The 20,608-nt window shown below is 40.2% G+C and overlaps 1 protein-coding gene across 3 annotated transcripts in view; it reads right to left on the bottom strand.

Annotated features, from left to right (window-relative positions):
* Positions 1 to 18,379, bottom strand: part of PPEF1 (protein phosphatase with EF-hand domain 1) — a 34,720-nt gene extending 16,341 nt beyond the window's left edge. The window contains exons 1-6 of one of the 3 annotated variants that reach the window (XM_036385501.1): positions 18,166 to 18,379; positions 12,741 to 12,928; positions 9,522 to 9,649; positions 8,681 to 8,732; positions 2,786 to 2,958; positions 982 to 1,096 (exon numbers count right to left, since the gene is read on the bottom strand). In XM_036385501.1, coding sequence (XP_036241394.1) covers positions 982 to 1,096; positions 2,786 to 2,958; positions 8,681 to 8,732; positions 9,522 to 9,649; positions 12,741 to 12,804 — 532 coding nt within the window. In that variant the 5' untranslated portion in view covers positions 12,805 to 12,928; positions 18,166 to 18,379. Of the gene's footprint in view, positions 1 to 981; positions 1,097 to 2,785; positions 2,959 to 8,680; positions 8,733 to 9,521; positions 9,650 to 12,740; positions 12,929 to 18,165 lie in introns of those variants that run through there. The other 2 variants (XM_036385509.1, XM_036385519.1) reach the window with 2 other exon arrangements.
* Positions 18,380 to 20,608: the final 2,229 nt, after the last annotated feature.

Below are 20,608 nucleotides of genomic sequence, written 5' to 3' on the forward strand. Positions count from 1 at the left end.
ACATGTATTGTGAACAAGCATGAATCTGTGTTTCCTTGGTTTGGAAAGGGGTCTTGATGGCTTGGTTGATAAATTATTTTATAATTTTATAAGGTTTATACAAAAACTTATTTAAACAAACCCTTTCCTGACAATCAAAGTAGGTCCATAGCCACATCTTTAAAAATATTATTTATTTTGCATGTCCCACACAACTTCCCTTATACCACTTTACTATTACACACAGCACACACTGTCAAGAGTTATGTCACCATTATTGTTCTGTTTTGCAGCTACTGCATTCTGTATCAAGTCAGGATACTGCATCCCACTATCCATAATTTACAAAAGTGTAACAAAATAGATGGGCAAAGAGCTCTTAGTTCCTTAGTACTGTGTGACACATCATTCTGTGAGACTAAATTGCTGGCTGTATAAAGACTTATCCATCCTCTTGGGTCTCCTTAGAAATGAGGGGTTATTATCATTTCAATTTATTCTAGATAGTCATGCTGTTACTGAAAGGTCTTTTTTGCCACCCATATTAAGCCCTCATTAAAATCATTACCGAGTAAATTATGATTAAAATCATTAAAATCATTACTGAGTAAGGTTTTTTTTCTCAGTGAGAGGAGAAAGGTGGGACTTACAGCCAGTGATCAAAATACTTGGTGGCATTTTAGAGGTGGAAGTGCAGGAGTATTTAAGCTGCAGTGCAGTGTTAGCTGAATTAATACTGACTCATTCAGAAATGTTAAACAAGAACAGGAAAGAGGAGGTGAGGGAATTTCCTAAAATATACTTTATGACTCAGGAACTTTTTTTGTTTGTTTGTTTGCTCCAATTTATGCATTTGTGGGGGAAAAGAAATAAAAAGAAATATTTTCTTAGGGCATTGAGAACTTTGTTCTAATGGTAAAATTTGGAAATGTCAGTATCATTCTCTAACCACTTAGAATATCAACCCATAGCCCAAAGCAGTTTTCTTCTCTGGCACCTTACCACAGACAGTTATCTCCTTGGAGTAGGAAGTTGAAAGATGGGTGATATTTGGCATCTCCTTGAGAACCCTCCTAGTTTCACTTAGCAGCTGCAGCACATAGCGGGCATGAAGCAGCTGTGAGAAGAAAAAGCAGGTAGAAAAGGAAGATTTATTTGAATTAGCAATAGGTCTGTCTGCTTTATTAATATCAGACATAAACTGCCAAGGTTATTTATGTGCTGACCTCCAGACATGAGTGCAGGCTGTCTGGCCTAGAGCTGGGAATTAGGAGTGTTCATAGCTTTGCATTTGCTTCCCGGTGAGTGAATATGGAGATCTTACTGAACTTGTTTTACAGATTTTCCCACTTTATTTATACTGTGCTGTTTCTATTCTTCCTGTCTTTCAGAAGAGATAAGACTTATAGAGCACTCAAAATCACTGCATAAGGCCATCTGTTTAAAGTAACTGGGAAAAAAATAAAAATTATGTCATTCTAGGTGTGAGTAAAAAAAAAAAGAAAAAAATCTCACAACCTCCAAAACAAAAGCCAACAAAAAAAAAAAAAAAAAAAACAAAACCTCAAAGGCCATAAATGATATTTCAGCAAATTGCAAAAACAATGACAAGAAAACTCCAGTAAGGGCTGCCTTGGCACGAGTTATCTTCCTGTTCACAGTGAAGAAGTTATAAAAGTGCAACACTGAAGCTTCTGGTCTTCTCTCCTGATGTTTTTTATGCAATTTTTTTGGTTGGTGATTTTAAAGCTTTTAATTTCAACAGAGATCTGAGGAATTTTAGTAGAGGAGATAGATGAGCTACAGAATGACTTTTCAAGATTCATGTCTTTAAGCAATCATAAAGGTCAATTACATATGCCCATTTCCTTAATAAAATGCCAGCCATAGTAAGAGAAGGGAGAGTGGACAGTAAGATGAAGTCTGGGTTGGCTCATTTATCATATGCTTTATATGTGATATTTTACAATCAGCCTTCATAGAAAATTACTAGAGAAAAATATTCTTATTTAGTAAATTATAAAGCATGGTAGACCCTTTCCCCTTTTACACAGCATACTGTTAAGCACAAATAATTACCAGTTCAAAGCAAGCTGTCCTGTTTAATGCCTCCCTGCTCCACCTTCATCTTATGGGCAACAAAAGGGCTTGCTCAGGAATATAGAGAATGAGGAACAGCCTCCTCAGTGCCTTGGAAGCTGCAGCCTGAGCTCCAGAGATTTGTGCTATCATTCTGTTCTGCTAGATTAGCAATGCTTTATAGTCACTCCACTGTTATGGTGGAGTCTTGCACTCCACAATGAGGTGATTAACCCTTACACCTCCTCTAAAAGAATGAGGTGGGGGACAAAGGACTGAAGACCAAACAATGAACACTTTTAACCCATAAAAAGATGATAATTAGTTTCTTTTTTAGCTTAGGACACCTTCCCCAGTCCTGCACTCTCACTGAGAACCTCTGCCTTGCAGCTGCTACAGGTTCCCATTTCATTTCACTAGTCCCTGCCTCCTCCCCAGGGCCAGGCCTGGTGATCATGCAGCAAAGTAGTGAATCAAATGTGGGAACTCGTCTGAGAACTGTCTGCTTTTGATTTTATTGTGTTAGCTTAGAGGCAGATCAATTTCCCAAGGCAGCTTACCATGCACATTTATGATCACATTGGGCTAGCAGGAAAAAGTAATGAGATGTAAAAGAAGGGTGAAATATCTCTTTGGGCACCACTTTAGCTTTACATTGGATTGTGGAACTGCAATCTGACAGATGTAAAATAAGTTAAAAAAAGAAAACAAGCTAGTTGCAAATTACCTGTTCATTCCTGAAAGCATGAAGGAGAGCATTGGCATCTTCAACAGTAAGGGGGAATGAGAGTCGTGGTCCATAATAGGAGTCTGGAACATCAATCTTCTTTTCAAATTCTTTTAAAGATAAGTCTTCATCCACCACCTGAGGAGCACTAGGACTGGTGAAAATTTGAGAAACTGGAACAAGATAGAAGGAAAACAAAAATGTAGAAACCCACCAGCCCCCCATAGAGCTGTAACAGCATGGCCAGAACTGGTTGAACATAACAGCTTTAACTGCTGCAGTATTACAGTGGCTGACTCCTGCCTCCTTATAGGGGAAAAGCTCCAGGTCTCCCCAGATTGTCTCACAATACTAAAACCAACCAACCAATCAACCACAACAAGGGAAAAAAGACCAAACCAAAGTTAAGAACAGGCAAAAACTCTTTTCCAGCTGCTAGTATCTGTGGTCAGGGTGCAAAACATTTTGTGCTGAAGTTGTGGAGCAGTTTGCTCACAAGTAATGAGAACCATCACCTGGTACAAACTTCCTTCTCCTTTCCCCAGTACAAGGAGATGCAAAAGTCATGGCTGATCATTTAATGACCATCATCTGTTTAAAGTTCAATATTACACTTTTAATACATGTTATGAAGATTCCCTTCTATTGCTTTTATTTTCTACTTAAAATTTTTAGGCTAAATAGCAGCAGGTCACAGTGATTATTTAAAAGTCACCAACAAAATTATATTTATTCACAGCAGATTGCAAATCACTCCTTTCTGGTACAGCTAGGAAACAATGCCAGCTTTTGGCTGGTTGCCATAAAACTATTGGATGAAACAAAGTAAACAAAAACAGAGTGGTGAAAGTAGAGCACAGCTTCTAATTTTCCTGGAACATGAAGGAAGCAGGAAGGCTGCTAATTGCTTCAATCCAATATTTTTCGTGACATAACCTTGAAACGTAACTGACTGATAGCAGATTTCAGAGTTTTTTCTTGCAGATTGTCTTAGTCATATATTATTCCAAAAGTGAGAACCAGTCCCTAAATGAAAGTGTTCTAGCAGATGCTGTTGCAGAGCTGCTCTTGTGAGATTGTTGTAAACACTTTTTGCTGGGCTACAGTTAAGTTTTCTGTAACCTTGATTTCCTGCAACTGCAAATAAAAATGTATTATTTTCAGCTGTGTAGCTGCATTATTTATTGCTGATTTACAGCTGACCTGTAGCTGTGACTCAAAACTCACAGTAGCCAAAACCAGCATGTGGCCTCATAAATTATGAGATTCATATAGGCCAACTTGTCTTGCAACTGGATAAAATCAATATTAAAAAATAAATAGATAAAAATGTAATCTGGATTTTAAAAAGTCCCCTTTTACTATCAGCACTTCAGCTGTGAGCTGATTAGCACTTTCAGTGCTAGTGCAATGTTATACTCAGCCAGTCAAATGGATTAAGGCATCAAGTAACAGCAAGGTGCTCAGGGTTCATCATTTTCACCAAGTGCAGTTTGATTTGCAGTCTTCCACCACAATTACAGCTTTGTCTGGCTGGACACCAGAATGTCACCATGGACTGAAATTGCTGATTTTTCTCATAGTAATCAGCCAAGCACATTTGCACCAATTCTTGCTACAGCTCTAGCAGCAGGCCTCTGGGCAATATCTCCCTCTGCACCCCACTTCCCAAGAAGTGGGGACTACAGGACCAACTCCTCAGACCACCCAAATGCCTCATTTCTTGCCTGTTCTAACCAGCTGTCCTCATCTGACTGGACTCCTCCAGAGTCAATGATCTTCTCAGCATTTCAAGCCAGGTAGACACCTGCCCATGCCTGCTCCTACTCTTGCCTTCCCTTTCAGCACACAGTAGGCCATCCATCCATCCATCCATCCATCCATCCATCCATCCATCCATCCATCCATCCATCCATCCATCCATCACTTTACCTCTGAACATGAACTTGCCTTCCTCACAGACTCGCTTCTATGGCACACGCTCAGGCTGGGAAACCCAATCCTTCCCTGTTGGGCATATCTTTGCAAAGATTGTACCCCATTTTCCATTTCTGGATGAGTTGTCAAAAGCCAGCCATGGTCATTACCCTTAGAGTGTGCTTATGGCTCCTCAGGCTGTCTTTCAGCTGGATTTTAAGGTTTCTTCCTGCAGAGCATGACTGTCCCATCTCTGAACAGTCCGTAATGGATGGCCTAAGGCAGCCTGGGGAATCACCACACTGTCCAGCAAGCACCCCAGCTCACCACATGCCCCATGTAGGACTAATTCTGAAGGGTTCAGCACCCCTCATGTATTGCTGTTCCAGTCAAAGCTGTCAAGGCTCTTTCAGTTCATACTGAAAGACAGGGATGAAAAGTCTTGGCACACCTGGTTCAGGCACACGTGTCAAGACAGAATGAAACATTCTCTGCCAGCATCTGCATCTCTCCACTGACTAGAGGAAGCACAGGCAATGACCTGCTTTGTACTCTGACCCCCATTTAGCCGAGGCTCAGAGAGTTGAGCCTTCACTATTAACAAAACACAAACAAGTACAGCCATATTCCATGTTAAACACAGATGCCCAGAGCTAAGTGGAGTCAATTTGGCCACAGAAAGCCCAAATACCTGATTCTCCTGACCATATCACCTTGCCATGGGAGTTTTTTCAAGGCAAGTCAAAGCTGCCACTGACAAGGATGTGCTCATTATCAGGGTAACCAGGAATCAGCTACTTTTGCAGCTCTGAAATCACTCCTCTGTTCTGCCACCATCTGTGTGCCTCCAGCCTGACCACTGGGATACCTGAGAGCACCTCTGACTCCTGAGAAGTGCTCTTACATAAGCCAGATACTGATCCACAGCCCTCAAGTCAAAGCCAAATGGACACTGATCCTACAAAGAGGAAGGAGGTTTGTAAAATGCTTCAAACATTTCTTCCTTCACACCGTTTCTGGTGCTACAAACTGCAAGCAGCTATAACTTATTCCCCACTGCAAGAATCACTCTGTGTAAAACATCTTGGAAGGGTGTTAAAGCTGTAAGGGAGGCATCATGGGGAGTGAAACTGCAGAAAACAACACTTTTTTTTTTTGTTTCCCTTTGAAGGAAGGCTCCTGGGGGTGTCCTGGTGACCTTGAGAGGAACAGGTTTAGCTTCCCAGTCCCACCATTTTTGTCAGGACGCATCTGCAGTCTTCTCACCCTCAATGTGCCCATAAAAGAGTGAGTAAATGGGTCATCTTTTGCTGGAAAGGCAGTTTCCAGCTTTCTCTGACCAGAGAGCTTTCCACTGAAAGCTGAGAAGGTAGGAAGATTTTTTTCAGGAAATGAGGGATAAAAGTGTAAGTTCGAAAAGGGTTTTATTCTTATTTTCCACAAACCCTTGCAAAATAGCCTTTAATAAGAAGCAGAACAAGACACTCAACTATATAATATCCCAATCACAAACTACACTAGCATCTTAAGGAGAATGAGAGGATGAAAAAAGCTTTACGGTATAACAGATAAACAATCACATCAAAAGCACTACTGTGTTAATGAGATGGCAGCTGCTTTCTTTCTTTGAAAAACATAATCTGAAAAAAACAGATTAAAAAGAGGAAAGTAACAAGATTAATGGGGGAGGCTGAGTAGTTTATAATGTAAGGAAAACCACAGATCACAAAATTTTCTGGTAACTTTCTTATCATATGCTGAGAAGAACAGGCAACCCATTCTTTGGTAAGAATATTATATATTGTCTTCTTGGAGAGAGCATTTGAACCATATGCTATCACTCTAATTTAAGTGAGCACACACTGATGAAAATGATAAAAAGACAGAGAATTGCAGGTTTTAGAAAATGCTTGAAAATAGCAAAGTCAATTTGAAGCCTTTCTGGTTGTTATGTTTACATTCACTCTGGTTCACATCTTAAGATGGTGATTCAGCAGAAGTAGAAGCAGTTCTTTAAGGATCCCTCTATTCAGCACTGATTTTGCTTACATCAGTGGGGCTGGCATGAGTGCTGCAAAGGTCACTTCCAGGGGCAAGCAATCAAGAGCTTAAAGCAAAGAATGCATACAGCCAGCAGTTGGAAAAAATAACCACAACCCACACAGTACACATTTGATATGCAATTCATCAAAAAAATCTAAGCTCCTTTGCACAGGCAGCCTTGGTCATCTCTTTATTAAACATACACCATAATTTTTCTCTTTTGTTTAGGGTTCTGGTATCTGTAACACACAGTGTTAGAAAGGGGGAACAAACCAAGACAAAAATTAAGCCTTTGGAGCAGTTATCAAGTCTTAACAACATCAGTCCTAAAAGATGGAAGTTTTAAGCCAGCAAGACAAAGGGATGCTTTACTATAAACCAGATACACTTTATCATGTGTTTCAGCCTTAACCACATCTACAGTTCCCAATATCTACAAGACCAAGAATCAGGTCACCTGTGCAGTGATGATGAGGAGCAGCCCACAGGACCTTCCATCTCCCTCCCTGTGCACAGGTGAGGCTCAGATCTCCACCTGCACGTGAACAGCCCATGCATGTAGCAGTGTGCTCTGCCATGTCCTGAGCCCTAGCAAGTCATCTGTGACACCTCACCTTTATTGCTTCTGTCAGTAGACACCGTTAATAAAGGTGGAGAGTCATATCTACAACAAGCAGCTGTAAAATTCCATTTTATTTTATAATAAAAATAGAGATTAACAATATTTTGCCAAATCTCAGACCTAGCACTACTGTTTTCTTTCCCATTCAAGTATAAAAGCTGAACAGAGGTGCACCATCAGCATGAAGAAGTAGATGAAGTGAGCAGTATCTGTTTTTCTTCAAGTTTGCCAATTCCTTCCCAGGAAGTTAAATGACTAAAGCAGATATTTTTTTCACAGAATATGGCAGTAATGGGAAAAAAATCAAAGGGAGGACTGTTGAATCATCTGCCTTGCCTTTGGAGCAAGGCTCGAATGTAATTTATTTTTCTGCAGAGCACAGAGAGCATTAGGCACTCCAAAGTATTTAAGAGAGAAAAATTGCAATTTCTACCAGTTGTCATTAGAACACTGAACCACTTAAGGTTTTGATGGTGGTTTTATCCTGCTATCAAAGTATCTTGTGCAAATTTTAATTGAAATAACCCATGGCTAGACCAGATGAAAGAGAAAGGGCATTCTCTTGTAATGCAGTAAGAAGGGGACAGCCTCATTTTTAACTCCACGGGGATTAGATCTATTCTGAATTTGTTCAGGGAAGTCATGTTTGTTTCCTGGACTTAGAAATCACTTTCAGTCTGTCCTTCTGTTGAGCTTGACCTCAAAAGTAAGTTATGTCCAAAGATCCCAAAATACTTCAAAAATTAAAGGTTATTCCTTGAATAATTGAAGCTTAATTGAGATGGTTTCTAAAGATTTATCTCCAGCAGTTTAAATTTTTTTCCTTTTTTATCATTCACATACTGATACATGTTGCAGTGAAATCTAGAACAAATTAAATTAAAACAGGGTCCAGAACTGCCAGAGGTGGTGGGGGAGAAAGAGCAACCTCTTTGATTATACCTGCCTTAAACCAACTGAACACAATCTTTCTGAATAATCACATCTCATAGTTTAAGAAAACATGATCAGAAAACTGTGAAAATTGGAATTTGTAGGAAGGGCAGTAACACATAAGAAAGTACTCTGAGCACCTCTGAATATTCTCATAAGGACAACAGATACTTGTTCTGACTTACTGACTGCTCTGACTCACTAAGTAGATAGTGAGCAGCGTCAACACTTAGAGGGTCAAATTCATATTACAGTATTTAGGATATCAGACCTCAATCCCAGCACATGCCATAGGCTGTAAATATCACACTGAAAATTAACTTTCCTCACATCAAGTTTTTCAAACACAATCTCCACATTACTTTTATTTTTATTGTTACCTGCATCCGGATGAGTGCAATGATCCAGCATGAATGTAAAAAAGTTGGATAGCTGAGTATGAAAAAGAGAAGAAAAAACAGACTGATCAGTTTAGGTGATCCAAAAAGCATTAATATCTTTCTTACTCTATTACTTGCAATTTCCCATTTAGGGGGATATAAATCACTGTATATTCCCCTAGTATCAGCCTGCAACAATGACACAATTTGTGTCCTACTACAAAAACAGCTCCCTTTCCTTTTTTGCTATGAATTCACCACTGACACTTCATGGATACATAAAATGTTTCAGGGCTGTTTCAGTGCTGCTGATGCTTTTAGGTGTAATTCATCTTGCCCACAACCCCGACTATTTGCCTAGACTTCCTTCACAGTCAATAGAAACAACTGCTACAATGCAATGAACTGACTTTAGACACAGATGCTAGGAGGAACACAAAGGCCTTAAGTTCCAAATTTCCTATATTGACCCTAAAGGAAGCCTGGGCTGACAATGATACTGACACTGGGCTGAAACACTGATTATCTCTGTTGCACATATATTGCCACACAGACAGTTAAGATCCTCCATAGAGATCTGTAAATGACATGCAATCCCTGGCTAACAGAGCTGCTATACAGAACTTATACCCTAGATATGCTGTATGGGCAGAATGGTGTCCTGATTCACCTGTATGTCTGTGTATGAATACACACAACTTCATGTGTCAGGTAAGGAAACAGTTTTATTAATCAAGAGCCAGCTTTGTAAAAGAAATCACCACACACCCATTTTGTTAGTGCAGCCACAGTGCTGGGGACAACATAACTGCTTGAATAGGAAGAATGGAAGATCACAAACCTGCAGCTGATCCTGCTCATCAGCATATTCGATTGACTGAAAGATGCTGAGGGAATAGCGGCGCCTCATCTCCAGGCGGGCCATGGTGAGGCGGTACCACTTCTGGATGAGGATTGCAGCTCTAATGACTGTCAAAACAGAAAGCACTGCAGTACACATGGATGCAGGGGAATCTACAAGGAAAATATGCACGCTGCCTTTGCAGAATTTTGCAATCAGATGAGAAATTCTGTCCATTGTGCATAGTCAACAATTAGATGAAACCCAGTAAAAGTGAGACTGAAAAAATACATGATACCTTTACTGTTTCTGTCTTCCAACATAGATCCCACCTGACTGGCTCAGACCTAAGTAGTCAGTAACCTTTCCCATTTAGTTGTCTTGAAGACAGTACCCAGGTCATGTTCAGCTGATGGGCACTATAGGGGTTTTGGGAAGGTGAAAGAACAGTTTGCCCTATCAACAATGTATTTGTATATCAAGCTGCAGTAAAAATCTTTGATTTTACAAGCTGTGACATGAACAATGATGTAATGACAGTATTTGCAACAGCCTCTTCTACCAGAAAGTTTTAGCCTGCAGAGCTGCATCAACAAGGCAGCAAAATTCAAATCCTAAGATAAAAAGTTAACGAATGGTATTGAAGGGTAGAATATGTTGCTTAAATAGACAAGCCAAAAGGCAATGAGGTATAGTTTTAGCTAGATTGGTTAACAAAAGAACACTCACTCCAAAGTCAATGGAACACACCAGAAGACCATTTTTGACTATGTGCTGAATATGCATTACACTCAGCACTTTAAGAAGTTGTGTCTACTATGGTCTCAGTCTGGAAAACTGCTGGAAACTTCACTGAAGGACAATCATCAAGACTGCAGCCTGGAAGAAAGAGCCTACTGCCTTCAGGCCTCATTCATGCCACAAAGAGATCACATTCCTTTAACTGCTCAGATAAAAATTTATTAAGCGGGGAAACATCTGGTGGCAGAAAGAGGTCCTGGGGTGAGCACTGTCCTGCACTGCAAAACAGTAAAGAAAAGCTCTGTACTATGGGGACAACAGTTTACACCAGTCAATTATTGTAACTGATCACAAATACCAGGAAGATTTATACTAGGATGAGTGGAACCTGAGTGAGAATTATTTTTTTCTTACTGTTAGTTATGCAAGTAAGGACAAATATTAATGGGAAAGTAATTCTATTAATAGAGTATAACATAAAGGAAACATTTTTATAAAAATGCTTACAGATGCTATAACAACATGCTGTTTGCTTATCTTACCATTAATGAGTATACAGTATAGTTAAAATGGTAAAATTTTCAAGTCTAGACAAGAGCAAAATCCAGAAAGACTCCCATCCTGTAGATATTGCATACATCCTAGAAAAATCCTCCTGCCTGAAGGAAATGTGATCTTTATATGACTAAGAGCATCCTTGAGACCCTACATAAACTCTGAGATCTCTCTTTTCTGTCCTTTCTGGAAGTCCCCACCACTACAGACCTGAAAGCCTGACACATTACAGCAAGGCTGTCACCAACATTTCTGTTTAGAAGAGTACCTAAGGGGCAAAGCACAATCACCAGCACAGAAACAGATTTCCAGCATCAGAGCCATTAAACTTCCCATTAAAGCCCCCTGGGTTGCTTAATGGTCCTGAGCACTTAACATGGCACAGTTCCATTGCTATCACATAAGACAGATACATATCAATCACTGTGGTTAATGTTGCAAATCTAACAGAATGTTTCCTGTCTTTTTTTTTTTTTTTAATTGTACTTATTACAGCCCTGTTACTCTCAGGACTGAATCAGAACATGATTTTCACACAAGGCAAAACTGCACCTCTAAACAAAATTGTTATCAGTTGCAGAAAGTCTCTACACCAACAAATATCTGTTAAATTCATGTTATTAATGCATTAGAGAAATGTACAGCCTCAGGCTGCAGATAGAATGATGGTTCAGCATCACTTGACTACTGTTGAAGAGCAGAAAGGAAACCATCCAGCAGCTCCAGAAGACAAAACACAATCCAGGAAGCACACAAAATCCTAAGCCCCACATCAATGTGTGTTGATGGTTGTTGATCAAGAAAGAGTACAGCTCCTTTTGCCCACTCCAAGCTTTTACAGAAATATTCCCAAGTAGCACATCCCTAAGATCTTGCAAGGCACATGTAGGCATAGTGTGCAAACCCAAAGAGGAAGAGCTGCCTCACAGTTACAGGTAGGTCTGGGATTCTGGATGATTCCATTTTACTTTCACTACTGTGACACAGCACTGATGCTGCTTTGTAGTAGCAAACACAAAGCTGAGGCCTGCTCTCAAACCAGTCAGCTGGGATCCCTGTAGCCATGACTAAGTGCTCCTGCTTCTCAGGCACCAGCTTCCTGTGACTTGTGTCCTGGCTTGGTAGCCAAGAGCCTTCCTTTTCAACCACGGCTGTTCAGCATAATAATGTCCTAAACTATGCACAGTACCATGTAACATGGCTCTCTGCTGACTAATAAATTGTGCTTTAATGAAAAATCTTGAAAGAGAACACAGAGGGTCTGAAAAAAGGTCTGAGTCAATCCTGGAACACACCTGCCTGTGCAAAAACTGCTGAGTTAATACCAAAGTGGGGTATGATTAAAAGGAGGGTGATAATCCATTAGTTTAATTAAACATTTAATCAGGTCCTGTGGAGACTTTCATCTGACAGCCTCACTAATTGTCAGGGAGAATGTCAGGCCAGGCACTTGGTAGGCCAGAAAACTGATTTTGAAGTCATTGTAATAGCCCTGCTTTATTACACTTGTTTCATAATTGGGGTCACACAACAGCAGGGAAATTGGGGTGGTTTGCCCAGGAATCCTATGGTGTGAAAAGCCATAAAAGGTCCCACTCAATACCTTACCCTCTAAGCTTTGCCAGTGACAGAGCAAGCACAGGCACCTCTGAAATTTAGCTTCTGTCCCAGATGCTGTGAATCTTTTACAACCCAATCTGTCAATGCTAGAGGTGGCCTAAAGCTGCTTCCTGACCTCAGCCAGCATCTAAAAGCTATGCACAGTTTTAAAAAGAAAATCACTAGAAAATAATTTTCCCTAAACAAATATTTTGACAACAGGACTGGGCAGGAGTTGTGGGGGAGAGGAACATTATCTTGCATTCCTCCATTGGTGTTAGAGAGAAAACAACCACCTGCCCTGAAGACAAAGGCAACACTCACCATTCTCTGACCTTCTGTCAGCTACAGAACTGCTGCACCCCATGGTTCCAATGATGCTGCCCATCCGTTTAATTGCTGCTGATACGAGGCATGTTTCTCTCAGCTGTTAGCATTATGCACATTTCCTGTGTTGTTGCTCTGGGATGAGGGCTATACTCCTTTGGGCTCCTGGGCTCTTCCCAGTACTCCTAACAGGGATGAGATTGGGAAGGAGGGATAGGGAGAAAAAACAAATGGTGCTTGACAAGACAGAATCTGAAGTACCTTCAGCCCATAACAAATTATTGGACAGCACATCCTACCTAAACTGGACCACACCAGGGGTTTTTTTTCCCCACATCTGATTACTGTCATCTTGTAGACAAGAGAAATTAACTTAGTAAATAATACAATTTACTCCTTACTTCTTAGCTTAATGTTAATGTGCAGCAGTAGTTTCTTATATGAAGAATAGCTATTTAAAGCCTTACTGCTAGGGACAAGGGACTGTGGAGACACATTACTCTTAATTCTTATGATTTGAAAATTGGAACTGCAGAATTTTAAAGATTTTAAATTACTGTGATAGTGCTGCTAAAAAAACTCAATCCTCCAAACACTCCATTTGAAAAGTTGCCTTACCACGCCATTTATCATTTTATTGCTCAGTGTTACCACTACCAAATTTACCAGGACAGACAGTACCATAGCAAATCACTTCATTATCAGATTTCATTTAAATAAAATATCCATTTTCTGTTGCATTTCTACTGAAAACAATCCAAGGAAAATATTTTGTTTCATTAAATAGATGAACAAAATACATTTTGAAGTGAAGTCTTTTGGGTTTTTCTCCTGGCACTTGCTCAGTTCTTCACTAAATAGTATCCCTTGCTAATGCAATACACCCTCTAATCAACAAATTCAAATGAATACAATTCCTCTGAGATACAAAATGGATCAATTTCTAAGCAACAAGATATTCACTGATGCTCTTAGATACTGAACTTTGTTTTAGATAAAGATTTCTTATATGATCACACTGACCCCTCTCTCTCCGTCTCCAGGGATACATCTGAAATCAAAATTATTTTATCTGTTGTTTTGTTTCATTTATATTCCTTTTCTTTTAACTTGAGTTTTAAAACAAAGAAGAAATTCATCAGCGTAAAATGAATGCTTAGCTACTATTTTCCTTTGGATTTACTAGCAGAAATCAAAATAAAAGAAGGATACAAAAGAAAAAAAAAAACATAAATGCATAACTAGGTGATTTTCAATTTCAATAATTAGAAAACACTTATATTTGTGTGTCTGTATGTGCAGATTTCAACATTTATTATTATATATGATATCCTGCCCTGTCATGCTAATATAACACAACTCTTTGTAGTTCTGGGGCTTTTATTCAGGGTCCCACAAAACAAAGGTATCCTACACTTGGGCTGGGTCTGACTCCTTATGAATCAGTAATTAACTCAGGAAATAAGGATTTTAAGGTTTTTTCCCACACAATGGACTGCTTTACTTCCCTCTGAAGAAGCTATCATGAACTAAAAAAGTTCTTATATTGATTTTGAGCCCATCAATGGCTTTGACAGCATCAAATACAGCATTGATATTGCTAATAGCTCAAATTTGTCTTCTCTCTGAAAAATTCTTGCTCTCCTGGTTACCATCTCCTCACTTACCCTCTTAGGAGAATCTCAAGCCTTCATTACTCCATCTCAAACAAGCCAGCCATGACTTGAATTGTGATCTCAAGACTGGCAGAAAGGGCAAAATAGACCTTACAATCTAAGTTCTTAGACTCTTGATTAAAGGGCAGGTCAGCCTGTGCCCAGCAAGGGGCAATGGGAGCCCTAAACAGAACCATCACACCTCTCAGGACTCCCTCCCAACCACAGCAAGCAATGGGCTGACCCAAGAAATGGGGGGCTGAATTGTGATTATAACCTGCTTTCAATTACTTCAGCTTTCCTCCTAGTCATCACTACTCTCCTCCACATGCATCTAAACTCATGGACTTCTAGAACTTCCTTGAGCAAAGAAATTAAAAGATAAGAGGCATAGGGACAGAAATTTTATTGTGACAGCAGCAAATGAAGACTCAAACAAACATACACTCAGAGCGTGGAGGAAAACTTGCCCAGATCTATCCTATCATTAAACCTCCTAAAAAGGCCAAATCTGGCCATCAAAGGGCTAGTCCAGGGAAATAATCACCACCTTCAGTCCCAAATATCGGCATTCTAAAATAGGGTGAATATTCAACTGCCTTTTCATGACAAGTTCTCAAGTGGCTATAGAGCCATCTTCACTGCCAACCTGCATGCCCAGACTTCAGGCCAGGAGAGTACTTTCCGTGAGCTACTGACTACACACAGTGTAGCAGTGTCTGGTGAAGAATCATTTGTCATTACAAAATTCCCTCCAAATGTTGGCTGATAAAATGGAAAGCTGAGCTTTTTACCAAGATATTGCTAGAGACACAAGGTAGCTGGAGGAGAATTTGAAATATAACGCTGTGTTAATATTCTGGATATTATGCCACTGATTTACCTTTAAGAGAGAATCTGTCATGTTGACTGAAAAGCAGGCATTCAATTTCTACAAGTCAGTAATCTGCCCCACTTTTGGACATAATTCAAAAAATTTCTAGAGTTCTGTCAGTTTAGCAAAAAAGCCAGTTTTGTGATAGGCACTAAAAGCACAACCCATCCACTGAAGCAAAATAAAATGTCTTTGCAATCATGCCAATGGACATGCACAAAGCTAAGGCAGAGAGGCACATGCTGCTCTTTCCTGGACAGGAGTCGCTGAGGGTTACACACAACGGATGCTCCAAAATCTGGGGTTGAGAACCCGAGCTGTTGAGAGCCTGATTTTACAGAGAATATGGCTCAGCATCATTTGGTCTGGATGTAAGAGGTGCTGCCCCAACTCAATCATGCCTCCAGTTTGTCAGTCACATAAAGACCAGGCTGCCTCAGCCTCAAGGAAAATGGAAATCCTATAAAGATTTATCCCTGACTTTCAATGGAATCAGACGGCGGGGTCTTTGGGCAGAGAGCCATCCTTTAAAGCACACCTTATCTTTTAAAATTATTTGAGCTGTGCTACTGGCAGACAAGTGTAAACTAGGTTAAACCTGAGGATATGGGAGCCATATGAATAAGAGCCACTAGAATTTAAGTTCTTTCTCCTCTGTCTTTTCATTTGCTTCTTACTTTTGATAAATAAAATGAAAGGCTCCTCCTTTTATTTCTGTTGGGATGGGGCTTCCATAATTATGCTACTTGCCCTTGAAGTTGTTTCAACAGTTCTCTCCAGCAATATGCCTCGTTTCACTACTCACCCCTTTTCTCAATCATATTTTGGAACAGGTAGCTATGATCTCGTCCCATAACATGTCTTAGGAGGTACATGTACATGGAGAGGTGATAAGATAGAGAAAGTTTTTCTGCATAAAGATCAGATGGATGGATGGATGTTTCTAATGACAGAGGCTTTCCATTGATGCTATCTTGTATAAGTTTTTTATTTTACTGTGACTCACAGATTTCCTTTAGAATTGTTTTCCTTTGGAAACTAGGAGTGCAGAGAATGAAGAAATGACATAATATGCTTTTGTGATGGATTTGCTTCTGTTCATTGCTGAGGGAATGAAGCTGCAAAGACTAAAATACCTTAGAGAAGAGAATCCAGACATTAAATCACAACACTCAGGTCAGAACCTGCAGAAGAACAGGTCTCCAAAACTGTCATGTTGGGATTGTCAAAGATGAGAATCTGGAGATGACTTGCAGATCTCATTAGCTAAAAGATCCACCCTGCAGAAAGTAGGATGAAGCAGTCACAGTCAACTAGCAGAGTGATATGGAACCTGGCTATGGCACAGCTGTAATTTTGAGACCAACATCTAATTTGATCTGCCAAGGGGTTGATATGAGAACATCAAAGAAACAAATCAATACCTGATTAGGTCTCCATCGTTTTACATCCATGGAACAATCTAACGTTTCTGATAAGTGATTTTCAGTGATTATAAAGAGGTGAAAGACAGAACTGAGAAAGGCTTTTTGTTAACAGATAATTTCCTCTGCCTGCTCAGAGAAGCAAGGCTAAGCTCAATATAGAGCTGATGGAATGATTGCTGTAAGTGGTCGTGTTGACAGACCTCAGTGCTGGGGCCAGGAATCAATAGGGAATGGGATGCATGTGGTGGCTTGAGCACTGGCCAATGCTGTAAGTTACCAGAAAGCCAGCAAAGCCTGGAAGAGAACAGGATGAAGAATAGGATGAAGTTTTAAGGTGGACTCATATTCCTGAGCCAAAAAATGCACTGCAAAAAGAAATAAAAGCAAGAGTAGCAAAGGTGTGAACATGTAGATAATTCAAGCGATCCCTGAGCTCAGGAACTGCATGCAAACCCAAAGAGAATCTGTAAAAAAAATGGTAGGAGAATACCAGTTCATGTTACTTATAATCAATAAAGGGTACATTTACTTTTGGTTTTTGTTTTTGTTTTTTTGGGGGAACAGAAAATAAACAAAGCAAGCAGCCTCATTTTTTCTTGTACAGTAAGACTTTAGACAGATTTTATTTTAAAAAGAGGAGGAATAGCAAATGGGGTACACATTCTTCTTCACCTTGAAGAATAAGCAAACCCATCATATCACTTTCCAGAAAAGTTAAACACCTCTAGGGGGAGATTGCTTTAGGCAACAAGGGGAAAACTGAAAATACTGAAGCAAATTTGGTTCTAGTAAACTGAACCCAACTGGAGCATAAAAGTTAACACCCTTTAAGCAAAAAGCTGGATCACATACTGTTCTGCAGTTGATGAGTTGGATCACATACTGTCCTGCACTTGATGAGCAGGGTCCTAATGACATCCTGAAAAAGCAAATCTTCGGAATAAACATGTGTTGAAATTTGAGCAAGTTTAAAAATTAAATGCGTGCTTCAGCATGGTTTTCATAAAATTTAAATTAAGCATCAGAATAAGGTTCAAAATAGAACAAAAATTATTTTTCTTAAAACAAAAATTACATTAAATACAGTAGTCTCAAAGCTATTCTATTTCATCTGTACTCAGAAGTTCTGGATAACTGATTCGGTCCAGGTCAAACTATAGTTTGAAGCACAGTGATTTTTCTTATGGTAAAATCATAGATAATGCCACATACAACTTTCATTTTGTCAAATTGCTCTTTAAAAGTAAGCTAAATATATATCTCTATATACCCCTCCCAAAGATATTACCTTTTTTTCTTTCTGCTTCAGCAATAACGAGATTTTTTGCACAAGACTACCTTTAGGAGATTCTTTTTTTAAAAGAAAGCAACCCCTGAGGAATGCAGATCTGCAGAACAGGTGCTCCAATTCTCTCTGGGGCTCTGGAGCTCAGGAGCTGCAATGCATTTGCTCTCCACCTACTTACACAGCTTTCCGAGAGGAAATTTCTTGAATGCTGCTCTTCAGAAACAGTCAGGGGAAAATGTTGTTTTCATTGTCCAACCCGATGTGAAAGCTCATGGCTGCAGCCCTCCAGCTGTGCTGTTTCCGTGTTGAAAAGCTGTTTTGTCACCATGCCTCCTGAATCTCAGGCAGAGAAAGGGATGGGCTGAAGTTATCTGCCTCGCATCTGAAGTCACATGATCTCTTTCGGCCTTTCTGCTGTGTTGAGGCAATGATTTGCATTTTAGCAGATCTAGCACACTGGAAAAAAACATAAGGCTATCCAGGTTATTTAGCTATCTGATGTGACTGGCATGGTTATGAAAGCCCTTAAGGGAAGCAATACTGAATTTACCACAAGGCATTGCACCTGCATGCAAGTGATATATATGTGTTCTCCAAATCACTCAGTCATACCCAGAAAATGCACAAGTATGAAGCACTCAGATCTTGTGTCTCTTGCTGTTCAAAAAATATGTGAATACCACAGGGAACCACTGTGCTAATGCCTTCAGTTCATTTCTTCATGCATGCACATGTTCTCACCATAAACGTGTGACTGGAATTCTGTGGACTCAGTCCATGTTTTGGCTCATCTTCTCCTTGTGTGACGGCTGGGAAGGCATTGGAGAAGCCAAGAACACCGCAGCCTTGCTCTGGTCAGAAAGCCACGATTTGAAATCCAACCCTGACCCCTGGCAGCATGTCCCACATCTCTGACCCAGATCCTGGCCACGCTGACCCCTGACTCCCAGTAATTGCACAGGATCCTTAGGGAAGGGCAGAGCCATCATGGTGATTTGTTCCTGCCCACTGCTCACACAACAGCCCCTGAGGAATCTGCTCCACTGGCAGTGCATGGACAGCATGGGGACACTGGGATTTCGATATCCTGCCAAACCACTCAAAACTAGGAGATGTCTGTAGAAGCATGATAGTGTAGTATCACCACTAGTCTTGGGCTCAGTCCTCATCAGCATTTATGTTCATCAGGACACCATTGCCCCACTCCAAAAGCCAGGGAGGGGTTGTTTGCTGCTGTGTAGTGATGGAACAGAGCACAGCAGCCATTTCTGTGGGGTCAGGGTGGGGCCTGTGGGTTCAAAGAGGACCACAGGTTATAAAGCATGCTGTGGTGGGAGAAAGCTCCATGTGCATGGGCATAAGATGAAGACCCCTGTGCCCTTGCTCTGAAGCCTCTTCAGGTGATGGAGCCCCATCAGGACTGGATAGAAACAAAAGACTTCTGAGAATACAGGCAAAGTAATATAATCATCCTTCTGCCCCTCCCCAAAGGTCTAATAATACCATAACATGCTTTTTTCAGAAATTTTTTGTCATCAGTGTGGTGACAATTCTAAAGGCATAAACCACCACTCTGAAGGACAGAGTGATCAAATCCCCTTTTGAAACAGACTTTTATTAAGGTGCAAAAGATATTTAAAATGTCAAACCAGCAAAGCAGAAGGCATTGGATTGACTGAGCTAGTCCTCTGAGGTTCTGGAGTCCCAGACACAAGCTTCCACTTTCAAAGCTGTTCCTCTCCTGTGAGACGAGACAGTAAATGGAAAGCATACCAAGCACAATAATTCTGCATGACCCAGAACAGTTTTGATGTTTGTTTTTTCTGGCAGGATGCACTTTCCCTGATCTGAGTTACAGAAGCTAATCTTTTATGTATGATCACGCTGCTCTGCCAAAATGCATGCAAGCAAAAATACATCACAACCTCTCTCCACTGTACTCTTGGGATACACATTATTTATAAACATTTACTGTACCTGATAAGTTCATCTCTATTGGCATTTACCAAGTTCTCTGCATAATGAGAGGTTTGCTCCAATTGCCAATAAATCCATCAGAAACATTTCATCCAAGATCAGTGGGAGAGGGATAACCTTAGCAGTTAGGTTCTTTAGGACATGTTTTCTTTTGTTTCTCTTCTTTGTCCTCTGTCTCAGTGATCTGACATGACCAAGCAACCTGATAAAGAGTCAGTGTTGCTGGACTGAGCCACCTCTCCAGTTACTTGTGGGGATCACAATAACATGCAACTTGAGGAAACACAAATGTCCTTTCCAAATTAACCTTTCCAGTTCAAGTCCAAGGAGACAACACCATTTTCCTTTCTACAAAGGGCAAAGAGAACATACCAGTCCCATCAACAAGGTCACACATACGACTGCTTTTTTGTTCAGCAGTCATGTGTCACACACACACTTAATATGGTGAGTAGACTTCTAGCATCAGCAGCTGCAACAGTAAGTAGGCCAAAAACTCTGACAATGTATGATTGAGCAGTCTAGCATGGCAAGAAAAAACCCAGTCATGGTGCTAGTGTAGAAATCAGGGCATCCCTCTAAAAGCAGCCCTTCTTGATGTAATTGCACCTATTCTGTTTTCCAAATACTTTAGAAACATTAAC

Source organism: Molothrus ater, chromosome 2 (assembly GCF_012460135.2).
Source record: "Molothrus ater isolate BHLD 08-10-18 breed brown headed cowbird chromosome 2, BPBGC_Mater_1.1, whole genome shotgun sequence".
In the NCBI taxonomy this organism is placed as follows: domain Eukaryota; kingdom Metazoa; phylum Chordata; class Aves; order Passeriformes; family Icteridae; genus Molothrus; species Molothrus ater.